Source organism: Trachurus trachurus (assembly GCF_905171665.1).
Source record: "Trachurus trachurus genome assembly, chromosome: 8".
Classification (NCBI taxonomy): domain Eukaryota; kingdom Metazoa; phylum Chordata; class Actinopteri; order Carangiformes; family Carangidae; genus Trachurus; species Trachurus trachurus.
The window spans coordinates 11,311,596-11,331,323 of record NC_139905.1 but is presented as its reverse complement, the minus strand read 5'-3'; the positions used below and the strand labels follow the sequence as shown (position 1 = coordinate 11,331,323).

General features: G+C 41.6%; 1 protein-coding gene across 1 annotated transcript in view; it reads left to right on the top strand.

Annotated features, from left to right (window-relative positions):
* Positions 1-9,833, top strand: part of baiap3 (BAI1 associated protein 3) — a gene marked incomplete at both ends in the record, with an annotated part of 28,675 nt that extends 18,842 nt beyond the window's left edge. Inside the window, 21 exons of the mRNA XM_083976601.1 lie at positions 156-259; positions 369-486; positions 684-808; positions 1,827-1,917; positions 2,963-3,019; positions 3,126-3,223; positions 3,363-3,414; positions 3,526-3,677; positions 3,823-3,946; positions 4,705-4,845; positions 5,262-5,357; positions 5,614-5,829; positions 6,862-6,930; positions 7,025-7,104; positions 7,825-7,933; positions 8,398-8,469; positions 8,592-8,675; positions 8,895-9,015; positions 9,101-9,224; positions 9,316-9,521; positions 9,730-9,833. Of these exons, the coding sequence (XP_083832727.1) occupies positions 156-259; positions 369-486; positions 684-808; positions 1,827-1,917; positions 2,963-3,019; positions 3,126-3,223; positions 3,363-3,414; positions 3,526-3,677; positions 3,823-3,946; positions 4,705-4,845; positions 5,262-5,357; positions 5,614-5,829; positions 6,862-6,930; positions 7,025-7,104; positions 7,825-7,933; positions 8,398-8,469; positions 8,592-8,675; positions 8,895-9,015; positions 9,101-9,224; positions 9,316-9,521; positions 9,730-9,833 (2,343 nt within the window). The remainder of the gene's footprint in view (positions 1-155; positions 260-368; positions 487-683; positions 809-1,826; positions 1,918-2,962; positions 3,020-3,125; positions 3,224-3,362; positions 3,415-3,525; positions 3,678-3,822; positions 3,947-4,704; positions 4,846-5,261; positions 5,358-5,613; positions 5,830-6,861; positions 6,931-7,024; positions 7,105-7,824; positions 7,934-8,397; positions 8,470-8,591; positions 8,676-8,894; positions 9,016-9,100; positions 9,225-9,315; positions 9,522-9,729) is intronic.
* Between the last annotated feature and the right edge of the window lie 9,895 nt (positions 9,834-19,728).

Genomic DNA, 19,728 nt, shown 5'->3' with positions numbered 1-19,728 from the left:
ACAGATTTACAGCTTGATTCTGTCATAAAACAAAAAAAAAACAATGCAACACAACACTCGAACCACTCAGGTGTTTCATAATGTTGTCATGGCTGATTGGACGAGCAGCTTCCTCCGTCTAAGTGGGATTGTAATTCTTCCACTTGTAACTGTAGAGAGAGCCGTACAACTGGAACGGGCAGGTTAGTCCTCCAGCGTGGACGGTGCTAACTCACCATGCTGTGCAAACCGATCTCTCACCTCTGCAACAAGCCATTATGTGAGTACTAATGTGGGAGTGAAAAATGGATCAAATCAAACGTGAAAGCTTTAGGCGTCAGGTAAAAAGGTGTGTGTTATTTTTGTTGGTTTGTTTTGTTCTGACACAGTCGCTGGCAGTGCTACAGCAGCCACCATCGGATCCAGCGGATGTGCTACTCCCTGCTGCTGCGCCTCCTGAGGACCATCGATGCAGAGTGGGACCCTCCGGCTGTGAGGGGAGACCTGGTAAGTTCTCCGCCGTTTTCCCCCCACACCCACCCACCCACCCCAAGTAGGGAAAGAAACGTTTTTTCATCATCTGGAAACAGTCACCTCATTAGCTCAGCTCCTCCCTGACATTCATCAAGGTTTTTGGTTCAGCCAAAAATGTCTCACAGCCCAGTGTACTTGAAGCTATAACCGAGGGCCCTTCCTGTGTCCAGGAGAGGCAGCTGTCAGACAGCTTCAGGCTGTACACAGAGCACTGCCTGTGCCTGATGAAGAACATGCGTCAGGTTTTCCCCTGCACCAGCGCCGCCGCCATTACACGCTACGAGCTCATGCTGAGGTAAAGTTCACACTGCCATCGCATCACGTCACGCTCGACCTCTGACCCCAACAAACACAGAGAGACTTACAACCAGTCGCTCCCACTCTGTGGAGGAAGCAGCGTCGGGCTCTTCACTCTAACAGCAGAATCTTAATCATTCCTCATTACTCATATCAAAAGATAATAAACATCTCTGTTGGCTACAGATTTGGCTGAAACGTAGGAGTTATTGTCCAACATACTGTGCTCATAAGCAACAACATACTGTACATATTTTTACCATTTAGCACCTAATATTCTCTGTTATACTATTCTTCCATTCCTCCAATAAAACGTACTAAATCCTGAAATTGAGGCCGAAAGTCTGTCAGGATATCACCAAATTCATATACATTCATCCTTTAGAGGACATGAATATCCCCAGTGAATTTCATGGAAATCCATGCATCTCTTTTCTGGACACATTGTCGACAACAATGCGTCGGCCAAGGGACTTTTTTTTTTAAACCAGGAAGCTCAGGTGTCCATGAAATCATGATAAACTGTCTGTGGAAAAATTTGATGTGACCATTTGGTTGGTATTTGTAGAGATATCCGGCTCTGGATCAAAGGCTTTAACTGAACCAAAGTTGTTCCATTTAAAAAATGCAGTGAAAAGCAGCATATTTGTGAGTCTGTTTCACACCAATGCCCACCAGTGAAAAAACAGCTAATTATTAAAAGTCCATGTTGCGGTGTCACACTAATTTGGAGGCTGCTTTTCTTTTTTTTTCATAGAAACTTCCCCCATAAAGAAATCTGGCTCTGGCCAGTGATTAACACCTCGAGGGAGATTTTTTACATTTCTCACACACACACACACACACACACACACAGTGACTCACCTAACAGTTAAAGTTACATCTCTCTGGCTCTGCATAGATAGTCCAGGATCCTGCGTACAATTAAAGTGGACAGAATGTAAAGAACCGTATGTGAATGTGAGAGCTGCATTTATCGTGTTGTAACTGGTTCTCTTCCTGTGTGTGCACACCAGGGGGATTGGCTACATGCAAAACATGCGGGCGTTTAAGACTGTATGTCCTCTTCGAAATGAACTGCATTTGGACATCACAACTGCTGTCAAGGTAACAATGAAAGGACAATTAAAAAGTGCTTTTATTTTTACAGTAAGTACAGTTAATTAAAGGTGTCCTGTTGAGCTGCAGATCCCTGTATACTTAGCATAGCATAAAATCAACACACACCCACACGCACACACATGTACATTGGTCTGATATGACACAGAGTCTCTGTATGGAGAGCAGCTGTTGTTTTTTTAAAAATAGCAAAGAACCGAGAAAAGAGGAAACACACACAAACACACACTGTTTTACATGTTGCACTAAAGAAGCACATGTTAATTTCAAACGGAGACAAAAGTACAATTATTTTTATAGATAAAACTATTAAGGTAACACTTTATAATAAGTACACATTATTAGTTAAGCATTAATAAATACTGAATTCTTCATTTATAACGCTTGAATACTCATTAGTATGTAGTTAATAAATACAGTTAGTGCTTATCAATGATGAGTAAAACATTTTTAAGTGTGTTTATAAACTGCATACTAATGATTATTCATGTGTTATAAATGATGAATAACTAATGCTTAATAGTGTGTACTTATCATAAAGAGTTACCACTATTAATTTGGTACCATTTGGTTCTTTAAAACTCAACATATACAAAAAGCCTGGGTGCTCCTATTTTTCTTAGAGTCGTGATTTCCATATGCATTTTATTTTTTTATTTATAAAACCCATATTGGGGAGCAGCCACAGTATATTACTCCCATGTTAGTTCATATTACACTGGGTCTAAATGTCCCATTGAAGAGCTGCTGTTGGCTTCTTTGCACCATCTACTTGAAAGCTTTAACATGTTGTTGGTTGTTGATCATTTTAAATCCATTATCTCTGACCTCCTCTCTTCTAATTGATTTTGTTACATTATTTTTTAATTGTATTTATATTTGTGATTGTTCTTTATATCTTCTATGTTTATTATCTAGTGTCTGCTTGTTGTTATTGTAAATGAGGACATGTACTCGTAGTCCCTGAGGATGCATGCATACAGTACACAATTAACCCTTTCACTCTCTTTAATCTGTGTAATTATTCCAACAGAAAGGATCAGCAGAGTGGTATGAGAGCTTAATTGCACAATACAAACCAGAGGAGGGGGTGAGTTTATACTAATAAGTCCCACTGATAAAAAAAAAACATCACCTCAGCGCCTTGATGATGGAGGGATGATCGTGATGAATCTCATTGTGTATGGACACTGTAGAGTCTGGAGGAGCAGCTGAAGAAGCTGGTGCAGGTGGTGGATGCTGTGTGTGCAGACGTGCAGACGGGCCAGAACATCTACAACAAACTCTTCTACAGGTGAAAATCAATAGTGCAACACATGCGCCGCATCTTAAAGAGGAAATGATCGCAAAACAGTGTAGAAAGGTTCTGCCACCTGCCACAGACACATTGATCTGCACTGATTCTACTTCATCCTTTGTGTTCGTTCTGACAGTGCGGTGAAAGTTGATTTCTTCAGCATATCCTACAGGCAGCTGGAGAAGCAGGTATGTCATTAAAAGCCTCCTTAAGGGGGTGTTACAAAGTCTTCTTTGAGCCTTGCTGTGTTTTTGTCGCTAACTCTGACACTCTCTGAGCCGAATCCCTGCGTCCTTCAGGTAGCTGATGATGTGAACGTGGCGATGGAGCGGGTGTGCGGGACTCTGGAGCAGGAGAGCTCCAGGCTGACTCAGACAATGGGAGAGACCATCTTTGAGCTCTTCATGTCCTTGAAAATCCTCAAAGGCTTTCGAGAGTTTCTCCCACTCAAGTTGGTTATAAGTCCTATTCACATGGCAGCGTCACAAGTGTCTGACTGCTGGATGTTTGTTTGAAATGTCAGCAAGGAGATGAGAATTTCAAGCTTTTCCTTCATTTTTTTTTCATTGTGCATCAAATGTGCTCTCTTCTAACAGGGATGCCAAAATGTTGGCTTTGACGGGCTTTCATAACTGGTTCAAGTCCTCCATTCATAAGTGGCTGCAGATCGTTCACGACAGGTCATGTGACCGGATCCGTAAAGCAGTGGAGACGGACAAGGTGAGAGGTGTCTGCCTTTGAGACGGTGTTAGTGAAAGTGAAAATAATGGAGGTCGGTTATTTTGAAGGCAGGTTTGGAATTATATTTATCATTTTTATCTATTTTTACACATTTGAAAATATGTTATAGAAAGAATAAAACAGCCTCTGTAGATGTGTTTAAACCTACTGTAACTATAACCTATGATTATATATAATAACTGTTAGGGGTGGGAGAAAAAAACGATTCACATAAATATCGCGATCGATTATTTTTATTTTTTATTTTTATTTGAATTTTTTTTAAATATTGTGCAATGTGCATTTGTTAGCCTTTTTTACATACGGAGAGTACAGGTTTTGAAAAGGGTTTAAGTTCACTTTATAATGGAGTATGTTAATTTATAGGCTCCTACAGTATTTGTGTGCAGATAAATGCAGACTAAAAATCGAGAGAATCGGCAATATCGCAATTTAAATCGAATCGCCATCCGAAAAATCGTAGAAGAATCGAATCGGGAGAAAAGCATATCGTCCCAGCCCTAATAACTGTACTGTGAAATTATATGATATGATAAAAAATGATTTGTATACACTCATACATTGTCTTTCTAGTTGATTTTGATTGATTTTTGCTTATAATTGTTAGTTTTATCCAGTTTTATCCATAGTAGTATTAGGAGGGATCAAATACTTGTAAAAAGCGCAGTAGATTTTTACTTCCATGTCACAGTCTTAAGTAACATGTTGCCTGTTTGCTTCGTGTGTGTCGTGAGCAGCTGGAGCCGCTGCATCAGGCCAAACACAGCTCCTCGGCGGTGGAAGTGACAACGTGCTTCAGCCAGGTACGCGAGATCTGGCTCCAGCTGGCCTGGCCAGACTCTGCGGGGGCCTTCATCTTTGTCACCCGTTTGACGGACGTGAGTGCCACTTTCAGCAACAACACTTACTCACGCACATCCTCCTGCATTTCCTGCATACTGCAAACACACGAACACGATTCACAAATAATTTGGATTAATGGGAGATGTCAGTGCCATTTGACACCAAGAATTTTATTATTATTATTACGGTATTATTATAACCTTTATTTAACCAGGTTTGTCCCTCTTTCGCAAGAGAGACCTGACCAAGAATGGCAGCACATAAAGTTTCACTTTCAAGTTGTCATATTAATCATAGACGGAAAAAGCAAGAAACAAATAGAATACAAATAACAATTGAATTTTTCAAGATTAGTTCAAATAATTTACAAGATTAGTCTAAAAATTAAACATTTGCACTCCTGATGCCTGGATGTAATGGAATTTACCAAGAATTTTCCCTGTGATCGTAGAATTTCTGCAGCGAGGCCGTGTGCTACTCGGAGATGATAACGCGCAAGATTGAGAGGAACCAGCTGGGCCGAGACCACAAGAGCTTCACAGTGCAGGTAACGCCTGCAGCAAGGCAGGACCGGGGGAGGGCGTGCAGTGACGTGGGAGGTAAATGTCAGCAAGTGTTCTCCCTGGCAACACAAAGGGCTCAACGGGAGAGAAGATAATGTTTACAATCCTAAAAAAAGCTGCTGCCTCTAGTCACACCCCGTCCCTCCACCTCTCTGTAGCCCTGCTTCTTCTCCTTGTTTGTTTCTCCACCTCCACCCTCTGTTTCTCCTCTTGGGGTTCCTCCTCGCCTTCCTGCTATAGCTCTGCATCGCCCTGAACAACACAGAGCACGTACGTGTTTTCCTGAGTCGCTTGCCGCACGACTTGGACTGGCAAGGCGTGGAGCGGGCCATGGAGGAGTCGTGCGGGGCGGAGGGGAGGGAGCAGGTCTACAAGGCTCTCAACGGGCAGCTCTTCAACATGGACCTGGACCTGCAGAGGGAAGCTAAACGTCTCATCGGCCTGCTCACAGACAAGGTGAACACCTGCAGTCTAGCTGCAGCTGAGCAAATGATGCCTTCAGGGACATATGTACTGTACAGTTTTTAACATTACACATTCAGATTCAGATTCAGGCAACTTTATTTATCCCTGAGGGGCAATTCGGTTCAGCAGACTCAGACAAAAGGAAGAAGAGGGAGACAAACAAATCCATCAATCAGTACTGTATGTGGCACAGACTCTCACAGCACATCAATAAATAAATAACACAGTGATACACGGCACAGTAAATAAATAGCAACAGTAATCACAATAAATATAAAGTGCTTCTTCATTTCACATACTACCATCAAGGTTTAACAACCTGATGGCAGAGGGAATGAAGGATTTCGCCCGACGATTGGTCCTGACATCACTGAATGCAAGACTATTTATGTTTTTTCTCCGACCCACAGCCATATGTTCAATTTTATTAAATATAAGACTCTGCATTAAAGGGCATTTCCAGTCGTAATCAATGTTTTCCTCAGATATCAGGTCACCTATGATCAGTTCATTTCATATCATCCGTACTCCCAACTGCAGCGTGTGGACGTTTATATTCATTTTTGTTCAAGAATCTATCATTTTTTCAATTTTCATTTATGGGCTCCGGACTAATTAAAAAAAATGTTCTGTGGTTGCAAGTAACTTCCTTTTGACCATCATTTAAATTTAAAAATTCGCTTTACAATTAAATTAAATCAAAATTCGTACTTGCAGCGGCTTCCGCATTGTTCCTTTCTGGGTCATTTAAATGATCCACACATGATCCACAAGCTGCAGTTGGGAGTATGGATGGTATGAAATGAACTGAACATTGATTACGACAGGAAATGCCCTTTAATAATAATAATAAAACACTCAAGACGCTGATGAATTTCTATGATGCACCTAATTTGGTGATAGTAGCTTTCAGTCATATATTGCCCAGATCTTTTTTTTTATATTCCATTGTAATACTCTGTATCTGTGCCTACTGTTGTTACTATGTGCACATGTGTGAGAGAGTCTGTCTGTGCTGTGCAGATGCTGCCTGAACTGAAGAGATACATCCAGCACATCAGCCTCTCCCCAGACTCCATTAACAACGACGACGTAAGCTGTTCTCTGCAGCAGTAACACTTTGTAACAGAGGCGTTTGCAGCTGGAGCAACATGTGTAAGAGTGTGTTAATGTGACATCCTTCCAGGCTGTGGCGCCTCTCATGAAGTACTTACAGGAGACCATGGTCATCCTCACTGAGAACCTGGTAAAGGAGAACCTGACAAGGTAATAGCTTTTGCTTCCAGCTCCTCACAGTTGATGTCACTTCATTTATTTTTTATTTTTTTGGCTTAATAGAGACAGTGCACTTTAATTAACGTAACGGTTTTTAATTATAATTTTGACACATTCTTAATAAGTGCTCATTTCCACCTGGGGAGCCTGTGCAGCTCATGATAAACGCTCAGCGCAAAATCATTCAGTCGTGAAGAAACAAAAAATGTACACACACATCATTACATATGTGAATCAAACTGGAAATAGAAGTGGAAATTTCTGATTCTTCCAATGACGACATAAAAAAATCCACTTAAATGTATCTGTATATGTAAATTACTTGATAAGCCAGTTGCATTCGCTTTAAACGCTGCATCATCAACAGTATTAGATTGGAGGAAAGACAATGTACTCAAGAGTCGCTTTTGTTTGACTCCACCACTCATCAATCAATCCATCAATTCAATCAATCCCTCTCATTGTTTGCTCTTCTTCGTGCATTTGAAAGTGTTTGGATGAAAAGTGTGACAGCTCAGCAAAAAAGACAAAAAAAAACAATGAGTATGAATGGGAACTCCGTAATAATGATAACACCCCGTAGACAAGTTATCATTATTCAGCTATTATCTGTGAAAACATACACGAGGCTGAGTGAGGGTGCAGGGGTGTAATTGGACGTGCTGGTAAACACAAATGTGTGGGTGTCTCATTGTGTCTGCTGCCTTGTAGAGCTCTCCAAAGCATGTGGGAGCTTCTGCTGCGGATGATCCTGGACTCGGTCACGGAAAACAGAGGCGTTCAGGTGGAGTTTTACAACCGCTTCCAGTACACAGTGGAGGTCAGCGCTGGGTGAATCTTTATCTACAATACTCTTTTTGTTGCCGTTTGCCATCTCCAGCTTTGACAAATGTCCTTCTGTAAAAAAAAAAAAAAGACAACATGTGTCATCTCTGTAAAGATTATCACCGCCGACGTTATCGTCAGCCTTTAATTAGCTCTGTATGCTTGCTGTCGTGCAATCATTAGCATATATCAGATATTTATAAAGTCACTAGGTGGGGGTTCGGTGCCAAAGTGAGGCCGCTCATGAATGGTAATGTGGGAGCTGCTGTATATTCCATTGCCAATTTAACCAGCTGGGAGAAGACGTGACAGATTTGCATGAGAAGTCGTGGCATGGGCTTTTGGAGTTTGGCAGACAGGTCGCATGCTGTTTGTGTGAACAACATGTCTGTCTCCTATGCAGAGACTTTATTTCCGTCAAATACAGTGGTTGTTTGTTTTTGTGCTTGAATGCTTTAGACCGTGCTGCAGTTCTTCCATGTGAGGGGTGAGGGTCTTTCCCTGGAAGACATGAAGAGTGGAGACTACAAGGTAGGAACCTCATGCAATCTATCAGCCTTCATGAGTGGGTGAAAGGTCAGATTGATGTCCTCCTACCCACTGTGTCGTTTATCTCTCCCCCCCCTTTCCTGGCTGTTTTCGCGCTGCTTCAGGCCCTGGATGAGGAGCTCAAGCTGAATAAGTGTTCCTCCTTTGAGCTGATTGAACAGTACTATCTGGAGAAGATTTCCCATCAGGTGCGTTTCAACCTACCGCGCTGTTGACCTCGTTTCAGCCCTCGAGTGGACAGAGATGTATTGATTAGGACAGCCAGCTCAACACTCTGTCTTCTGTTGTTTCACCCCTGATTGGAAAATCTGTCTTGGACCCTTGAAAAAGCAGGATGCTTTCACTTGATGTAGCATATGGATGGATAAAAAAAAAAAAAAAAAGCTTACCTATACTTGATGTTGCAGAAAACACTCAAACATACCCGTTTTGGTCGAATCAGTGTGAAGTGCTACTACGACGCTCCGGAGCAGAGGCTGACGGTGGAGATTCTGCACGCTGCAGACATTATTGCACTGGATGCCAATGGTAAAACAGTGATAAAAGCTTGAGTCAAATGCAGGTTGATCTTTCTGAAGTTGGGATAATCAGTCACTTCTCTGGTCTTCCTCAGGTCTCAGCGACCCATTTGTCATAGTGGAGCTCTGTCCTCATCACCTCTTCCCTATGGCCAAGAGTCAACGCACACAAGTGAAGCTGAAGACGCTGCACCCGGTGTTTGATGAGCTCTTCTACTTGTGAGTGGGGATTTCTCCTGCCTTCCTCTTCCTGGTTTAGTCCATACAAACTAAGCTGGACTTATTCTTCCTCTTCCTGTGTCTCTTGCAGCCACGTCAGTCCTGAGCAGTACAGACACAGGTTTGCCTGTTTGACCTTCACTGTGATGGACTACGACTGGCTTTCCACCAACGACTTCGCCGGTGAAGCCGTGGCTCCTCTCAGCGACTTCTGCTGGCCGGGGAGACCGAACGCCTCAGCGGCCGGCAAGAGTGTCCAACCAATCATTCTGCACCTGTCTCGCAGTAAACCCAGTGGTACATATACCTCCAGGCTTTATCAGTTTTTCCTCTTCTTCTTTTTTTCTTTTTTTTTCCAGAAATGTAATATTGGCTTCTTTGGAGACCAGAGGCTGAAGGCCTGGGTTTCCAATTACTTTTCCAATACAACATGAAAAGCCATTCAATGTAGAGATATTTGTGTCAGGTGTGAGAACAACTCTCATCTGTTTGCTCTCCCCTCCAGAGAAGCCAATCATGAGGATGCTGGACGCTCGCATCGGAGACAAGGAGGCTCAGGAGTTTGTCCGCAGGCTGAAGGAGATTGAGAAGTCGATGGAGGAGGAGTAAGAAGCTGTCAGCGCTGCCTGTATCGGTGTTTTCTGACTACGTCTTGCAACATGTGCTTTTGTACTGGTACGATGTTTACAATATTTGATTTTTTTTTTTTTTCCAATGTTAATGATTGTTCAGTAATTATACCAAAATGAAAAGAAAAAAAAGGAAAACTGTGCAATTCATCGCTGTTTTCCATCTGGGAAATGAACATCCTGTCACTGTGCAACCCTATGCTGTCTCAGTTAAACTATATTTTAGAATTGAATGGATAGTTGATCCTAAATGTTACTAGTCTATATTTTTTGTAATGAGGTAATGTTATCTTTGTCGTATGATCTTTGATATGATAGATTTATCACTTCAGAACTATTTTGTGCAAGTAGCTTACATATCCACTAGCATCCAGTTCAAAATCTAAATCTATACCTCAGATATGTTCATTATAGTTGCAGGGGGAGTCAAACAGGTATCGAGACTTTTCACATTCCTCACAGACATTGCAAAGATAAAAACTATTTTAGGATGCAAAGTCATGAGCTCACATTGACTTGCCAAATCGTATCGTCGCCCACCAACAAACAGCCAGGAATAAAAACGCAAGGAAATCATAGATGAGCAACACATAGCTTCAGGGCATTGCACTTTCTGAGACTTGGTGTTTTAAGGCCAGTCAGAGCGATCAGCAGCAGGGAGGCCTAACACTCCCCTGGGGCACAGCTTGGGTTCATTGGACTCTTCAGATTGCTCTCCACAAAGCTCATGATGGGTCAGTGAAGAGGCCAAAGGCGGTGCTGTGTTAGTGGTGGGGAGGACCAATTCCTTTAACTCAGTTCCTTCTCTCTGCGTGACGCCACCGAGTCAACACCTCTGCAGAAATGTGTGTGACGGCTCTCGTTTGTCCTACTTCAATTCAGCCTTAAATGATGTCAACAATTAATTAATGTGCAACAGAGGTGAAAAATAATATAATGACTTTAATTAGGCATCATGGAAATATATATAATATAATATATATGAGATTTATTTGTTTTTCTGTGTCATTTTCAATAAGAATGATAACAAATTCATCAAATGATTTCAACAAATACAGTAGCAGTCAAATGACTACATATCATCATTTTGTCAACATGCTTACTAAAGTATGCCAACAACAGCCCAACTAAAGAGGCTGAACAGATTTGAATTTGAGATATTTTTTTATGGTTGCAGATGGATTTATTTATGAAGTTCAAATTAACAGTCAATTTGTGAAATGACTAATTTTGTTCCCAGCTTCTGCTCTGCTGCTAACGGGAACTATAAACAGGATCATTCATATTTTAATGGTTATGAGGTTACGCCAGGAGACACTGATGCCAGATAATTGAAAGGGGGAAAATACACCATGACATCCCCAAAGATAACACAGTGTGTGGCACTGTGGCTCACGTCCAGATGGTGGAGCTTCAAAAAACATTTATTCGGAGGAACCCGGCTAATTGCAGCTAATGAGCTCATGTAGTGTTCAGAAAGTTCTGGAAACAGCCATCCAGCATGGCACAGCCTTTGTTAATACGGCTTTCAATCGATGCAGGCTCATCACAGTCCAAATTTTTAGATGAGGTCTCAGTGTGGGGTTGAATCTCTTGAGTGAAAGAGAAAGGAAAGGCATAATGAACATTTGGAGTGGCACAATTATTCTTAAAGCCACAGCTCTCATTGGCCTTGCAGACCAGTTTTCCGAAGCTATGTCTGTTACAGGTTAGGATTTTAAAACTCTGAAATGACTTACTCCTTCACTCCTACTTACCTATTATCAAGGGAATTCAGTGTACAGGACTACAGTGAGCTCATTGGTAAAAATGAAAAAGACGTTCACACTCGAGGTGCGTTCCATTACAACTCGGAAGTCAAGATTTTCCAGGTTCTCAGAAATTCGGAGGAACGATTTCACTGTGTATCAGCCACTTATCCTTGTTTTGTGACCGTACCCACCCTTATTGTGCAATTTCCTCTACACATGTTGTCATGTAGCTTTCACACACAAACTCTGTGTGTTGTTATCGTTTAGCTATCAATGCTAACAATAACAATAGCTAACAAAAGGGTTGCTTTTCTGACTTGGAAGGAAAATGGAACAACCCATTTCAGTGTGAGCGCAATGCATGATGGTATGATTTATTTATTGCAGCTGTGCACTCATTTCCACAATACATTGTGGTGTAATAGAAGTCCTCTATATTGTAAAAATAATTCTCACTATACCTTCAGACTGCAGTACAAAACAGTAAACAGAAAATTCCCAGGAGTGCATATAGGGAGGAGTGAGTGATTTCAGACAAATTTAACATTTTGAATCTCTGGACTAACGAGCTGAATTTGAATCACCTGTGTCAGACCTCCTGAGCTGCACACAGGCCTCAGTAACGAGGTTAATATCAAACACCTGCCTTAGCTGTTAGAGAATAAAAACCCTGTATTTCCTTGTGCTGCATTCACTGACCATTAACCTGATGCGCTGCACAGGAGGTTTGATTTAAGTTCCAGTCTTTAGCCCCTGGAGGAGCTTTAATCTTCTTTCAGGGAATCGGTTCAGTTAATAGACACCATTAAAAGCAGGATTATTTCAGGCCATGTCCGTGAGAGTCAGAAGCCTGGTTTCAAAGTCACAGAAATCTTAAAGTCCAAACTGACCCTGACTGTTGAAAATGTAGCCTAAAGTTTACAACTGGTAAACTACCCAACATACAAATCACATTTACGTGATGTTTCTACCAACATTCACCAAACACACAGACACAGACAGATAGTCAGGTCTATGGGAGTGTCAATGGGTGTTTCCAGTTTAAATATTGAAGTTTTATTTTGAAAAGACACCTTACGAAGAAAACAAGAGAATCACAAAAAAATATTTAGTAATGCATTTGTAGAGATTATAAAACCACTGTAGCAAGTACTTAAAAAAAAAAAAAACTTAGCACCAAAATCTTCACACCGACAGCATTTTGATAGTGATGTATCTTTACCGTAGCTGCTTGTGTAGTGCTTTGTCGTTAATACCCTGTGGAGTTGTGAGGATGAAGCACGCAAAAAACCATATATGCCTGGAGAGTGTGCTGCATTACAGGGATTGTTCAGGTGTTCGAGAAGCCTGCCTTACCTAAACTGGAGCGAAGGAGGAATCCTCTTAGTCCATCTGAACAGCCTTTATGTTTAGTATTGTTTTTAAAGATATTGAAGGCACTATTTGTTTGTTAGTAGTGTTATTGAAAAAGCATCCTCCATCTGTTACCTCATAAGTTACCATATGTAGTGTGATACATATATATAAAAATAATAATTATCATCTTAATTTTTAGTGTTAAGGGTTTTTTTAAAATACCAGATATTCTGACCAGATGTTTACAAAGGAAAAATGCAACCACACTTTGAGTGTTAACAATCATTATACAGACAAATAAAGTGAATATTATATAATAAAATCTACAAAAGGTCGCAATATGAAGTTAACTTTCATCTTTCTAACAGTGTGGGGGGTTAGATAATGTTTAACAGGGATACTTTTCAATGTCTTAGCAGATCCTGTATGTGAGGAAAACACACTCGCCCATTGCAAACACTTGTCTGTGTTCAGTCACAGTATTGTAGATGTCCATATGTTGCCCATAGACAGGCAATCTGGTCAGTATCAGTTCAGTAGATTCATTTATTTTTGTGATTTTTCAAAATTAAAAGTATTTCAGTCTTCAAATGTTCAGTGAGTTGTATTATCACAGTATCTGGAATATCTTTAGTATCTTAAAAAGGCCATAATGGGGGGAAATAAAATAGGTCAGAGGTCAAAGGTCTCATTTTATGTAGTTTGGGAAACATGGGAAAAGACATCAGACTGTGAATGAACAGAATAAATCATCTGAACTTAGATACATGAATGTCTGTGCTGACATGGACATGTTTTATTGATATAGGAGTGTTGTATAACTGAGTATTTGGTTAGTGGTCTGCCGGCCAAATTTAAAGGCAACAGCTGGTGAAACGCATCTTCAAGAGGCAAAACACCTTCGATTTGTTATTGTACAAGTGAATATTTGTCCTTAAATTGTAAACGCCTGTGTTGCTGTTTATTGGATTATAACTTTGAGAGATGTCTATGACCTTGAATAAAGACTGTATGTAAATTTGAACTTGATACCTTCTTCAGTTTCACTGAATGGACAACAGAAACGATAAACCACATCTGCAGAGGTATGTAATATAAAGAAATGGCGGAGGTTGACACTGACCTGTTTGCCCACACTTTATCTTCCCTGCAGTGTCATCATCCTCACGATCAATCGCCCCTCAGTCCTCTCTCTCCGTCTTTCCTCGACCTTTAATATCTCCCCTACCCTCTGCGGCAGCTACCTGGCGATCAAACACATCCTTGTAACACCACAGCAACCCTGGAGGAAAACCATACACAAACATTGCCAAACAAGAGTGTCCAGTGCGAGATCAGAGGACTCACCTTGACACAATCGCTTTACTGTCCAGGTTCCTCAAAGAGTTTCTTTGATGGAAGATTAGACAAGGATTTCTCATAGCTTGAGGACATGGAGGATCTCTTGAGTGCTTGCACTCTACTCTGTGCTAGTCGATACATTTTAAATTACAAGTCCAGTGATGACTGAAGGGTGTTGAATTGTGTGCTGGCTCAGGTGTGGAGAGGACCTTGTCATCTAATGCGGACATCATGCCCCCTAGTCAGCGCCTGCACACACTACATCCATCGATGCACCTGACAGCTAACTATACATTAATGTCTCTGTGCAGCTGGGAGCCTCTTATATGGGCTAATAATACTCTCACTGGTTCCCTCTCATCTGTCCTGTAAAACACAAGCATCAGATGAAATCCATGTGTGTGTTTGTGTGTGTGAAGAGGCTCAACAGACAATTTTCAAAAGGGATTTCGTATTTTAACCACTAGATGTCCTCGTGATTTTACAAATCCCTCCCTAAGCTTTCTGAGTTTTGCCAGTGTAGGTCTGTGTATGTGGTCCTCTCACTAGCACAGAGCAGGAAATCACAGCTCTGTCACCTTCAGATTCTCTTCCTAAGCTCATGGTCATCCTCCTCCTCCATCATAGGTGTCATTGTGGTGAGGTGACCTTCCGTTGTTGACATGGTGCTCTAATGAAAACACACACATTTCAGTTACAGTTATTGCACCTTTTTAGACCAATAAATAATACGTTTGTTCCCATGCCATAAAGATAATCCATCATATATGGCTGAAAACAGGCATATATATGACTTACAAGTCTACACTTTGAGTTTTTGGTTTACAATATAGTGAAAAAGGTGCATAGATCCTTTATTCAAAAATACCATTAACATTCTACTATAGCACCTTATACATTACATTACAGTATAATAACCACCATTGAGCACTTGGTAAGAATTATCATCAAACATATACTGAACTACACAATATACTACCTCCTATTGGTTGGCTAGCATTGAATATCATATTATTGGTGATGTAGCCTGGTGATGCTAATTGTTAGTTCTGATAGTAATAATAATATTAATAATTAAGATTATTAAGATTAAGATTCCTTTATTTGTCCCACAGTGGGGAAATTTACATTTGTGCAGCAGCAAATAGCAACAGTAAAAAAGAGAAACAGAATAAGGCAAGAAGAAGATTATAAACAACAATAAGTTTTTTTTTTTTTTAAATGAACTGTAGCATAGCCATAAGTGACTGTAAGGTGGAAATACTCTATGAAAGTGCCTTAAATTTGTGCAGTGTGCAGTAGTTGGGCAAATAAAAAGTGGTGAATCTGTAGGTGGTTTAGCAGAGTGAGAGGGTACAGTGAGCTTTCCTTATCAGGTGTTCTCTCCAGCTCTGGCAGCGGGGGTCAGGGAGGGAGGTGGGCGCCTTCAGCTGGTGTTGATCCGCAGGAATGTTTGGCAGCGTCTCTGCATTGCTGCTGCTCCCTCGCTGGCTCTGGCAGATGCATTTAACAGCGCTGTGATCCGGCGGTGTCTTATCTCCCCTCAAACAACCCTAATCCTCCACACAGAAATGTTACACCGCACGGCCCGTCCCCTCCCACTGAAACAGCCCCCACGCAGACACTCCTTCAACTTTTTTCTTTTCTTTTTTTTTTTCTATGTAAGATTTTAGATTACACACCTGCAGATTCCCTGACGTGGCGCTGCTTTGGCTTTCTAGTGAAGACTGACACCACATTTCATTCATGACACATCACCCTATACTTTTCCAAGAAATAGAAGGGGTGGGGGGAGGTCATTAATTAAATCCAACCAAGACATTGCACGTATATACATACATGTGCATTAAGTTATATTATATGTCTTCAAAGAACTATGAGGGACTGGAATGGATGAATGCATCTGAAGCACGTCCAAAGAAATGTCCTTCTTTATGACTGGGACTGAAATATGATTCAATTTGACGTGGCACATTATAAACGTCTGCTGCTGCCAAGGCCGGAGAATCCTTCCAGCATAAAGGAAGGTATACCTCCTCTCGGGCTAAGGAGATAAACACCTGTTGTCTGCAGGTGCATCCCCAGCTTGTGGCGTCAGCATAATTAGCCACATCTGAAGCTTCATGGCCCTTTCCTCCCCCAGCAAATATGATGGGGGGCCACAGGGTGAAGAGAGGCCAACACAGCAAGTCCTTTGTGGTTTCAGGGGCCTCTGTTGGAGCGAGCAGAGATAATACTGGACGGCTTGCCCCTGAGGAATGCAAATGTGCCTGGACTCCGCTGAGCCTTTTAGCAAAACCCATCACAGGAATCATCCCTTCAGCTTCACACAGTCAGTGTGGCAACTGATCTCAGACTGCGTGGTCCAAAACCCCGGCGTCGTCCACCATTGCAGACACACACGGGCTTCCATGCATGTTGGGATTAGTCCTTCAACGAACGCAAACTCAAATCAGTGAGTGCTCCAGGGCTTTCCTGCAGACTTCGCTAACTCTACCCACAATTCATAGCGTGGTTAGAGTATTAAAAGGAATGACACGGGAACCCCAGACCCCCGTTGGAAAGATTTAGCACGAGCAAGTTCAGACCTGCACGTCCTTAGCTCAGAAGCGATCGTTGCACATACAAGTGCTTGTTCTTCCAACATTAACAGTTTCCAAATGTTTTCATAAGATTTGAGCCAACAACAACACGGTTGTGATAACATACTTAGTCTGAACAACAAACGTACATATTTTACTGCACATAAAGTATCGGGCTCACCACAGAAATGTCATCCGCTCTGATCACTACAAAGTGCTGTCAAAAGCATCACACAGTCCTGTCTGTCTGGTGGAGTCTGGTCCTCATGCGTGTGCAATATGTCGTGCTTGCTGGTGGTGTCTGCGGGTTCAGAGCTTAGTTCAAAGGCTGACAAATGACAACCACTGAGGCAAATATGAAAGATTTATGTTATGCAGTGACATGGAGTCAGTTCTTCAAATGCCCTGTGGACCCTGAAACCGGGGGAAATGTCTATAAAAACTCCTCTGACCCATATTTTGATGTCAACAATGAATGAAATGAATGAGTCTGCGGCCTGGGTTCGAATCCAGACTCCTTTTGCCGCATTACATCTCTCTCCCCCCTCATTTCCTGCCATTCTCTACTGTCTGTCTTTAATGAAAAGCAGATATGTGGGGAACATAAAAAAAACAATGGATTGAATGTCTCTATATAATGTAAAATGACTCACTAGTATGACCTTGCTTCACGCTGCACATATTAAGTTTGGGGATGTTGCTTGTTGCCGTACAATCCGATGCAAATGGGAATTTTTGCACTTCCTCTTTGTAATTCGATGGATGGATGAATGGATGGACGGATGGATGGATGAATGGACGGATGGACGGTTGGATGGACGGACGGACGGGTGGACGGTTGGATGGAAGGATGGATGGATGGACGGTTGGATGGATGGATGGATGGATTGTTACCACACAATCCGATGCAAATTTTTGCGCATAAACAAAAACCTATCCTCTTTCTAATTCGATGGATGGATGGATGGATGGATGGATGGATGGATGGATGGATGGATGGATGGATGGATGGATGTTCCTTTCATATCCAAACCAATTAAGTACAGTCCTTCCCTCCCAGCATTTCCTCCATCTTCATGTCCACGCTGTGGCTCCAATGTCTTCAGGGTGTGTGCACAGTAACTGCACTGTGAGCTATGAAGACTTCTATATAAGTACTTGTGACAGTTGTACAAAGCAGAGGATGTACTGTACAGTGAAATATAGTATATGCCCCAGCAAATGAAGAACAATAAGAGCTTTATAGACATATGATAACCCAAGAGATTGTCACATGAATAGCATCTGATCTCCTCCTGAACTGTATGTCCAACAACAGCCCAGAGGAAGTTCTTCACTTCCTTTAGAAACCATTTTGGAGAAATTGTTTATGAATGTACTCTCTTGCTGATTGACAAAGGCTGAGACATCAAAGAGGGAACGGTTCTACAAAAACAAACCTTGAAAAGTAGGGACAAGAGCAAAAAAAAAAGGGAGGCTACACACCCAACAACGCCATGGTTTGATGTCAGAGAAGGATGTTCATTTTTGGGGCTTAAATGAAAACAGAACCATTTTCCTTCCTCACAGAGAGTTTCTGTGAAGAAGTCATTATCGTGGCACGCATGAATCCTCTGTTTATCCACTCCGTTGGGCAAGCACACCCACTGTGGTTCCCTTGGTTGGTATCAAACACGCACATCCACTACTGGTTATTTCTGCTGCAGCACAAACAGCTTCTATATTTCCTCAGCTCTATGTTCTCACTCACTCGTTGCCTTTATTTAGTGATGATGACACTGAATGAACCCTCAGAGTTTATTCTCCCTTTGTAGTTTGGGTTCTTTGAGGGTTCTCACTCATCCAGGTCATTGCTGTCTGAGGAAGTTGAATCTAGGTCAACTGGACTTGCTTGTAGATCCTTGAAGAAGAAGAAAGCAATTCAGCTCTGGCTTCATAGTTTCTTCGTAATGTGTTAAATGTGCTAAAGGCGACGCTGCTTGTTCCTAACTTTTTACAACACATGGGGCCAACACAATCATGTGGCTCATGGTGAGAGTCTACTTTACATGCAATGCTTTCTGAGGCTGCAGATTTCCTTGGGCAAAACAGGAGGTTGTCACTTAAATTTAATGTGCAGCAGGCAACGCTTGGTCCAGAGAGAAGCTGTGAAAATCTAAATAGCTTTCCATAAAAGAGTGAGATTAAGACAGAGGAATTTGGCATGAGAATGTGCATAACTATGTGCGTTCAGTCTGTGGAACATGAAGCTGCAAGAAACTCAAATCTACTATAATTGGTTATTTGAATGCGATGCACATGATCATAAAGTTAAGTTCACAATAAGGTGATTTTAAGTTTAAATGCTTCAAAGAATGTATATGTTAATCTATCTGAACTACAAATAGTTGAAGTGAAATAATACCAAGCACTACAGTACTTTGACATTATTTAATCCTGTGCGTTGTGTTCATGCTCACTGTGTGCTTTGGCACTGTGAGAACAAAATGGCAAACTTTGAGAAAAACTGTCCTTTGGGCTCATGCCAGTAACCTGTCCTTGATATAACAGTTCAAACAGAATACTTTTCCCTCAACACTGTCTATTACTGTGACACACATTTAGTGCAACCACACAAGCAAATGTGAGCCTTCTCTGATGTTGCGTTGGCACATGTTGACTCGAGTGATAGATGTAATAAAAGTTTTTTTTTCACCCCCCCCCCCTGAAGGAAACACTCAAAGTGTGTCCTCTCTAATTACACCCAGGGTATGAGGGCCTGAAGGTCACAAAAGGTGAGAATTGTTGCAGAAGGGAAAGACTTGTATCCACTTCTAGTCAAAGCATGCTCGCTATTGCATCCGTG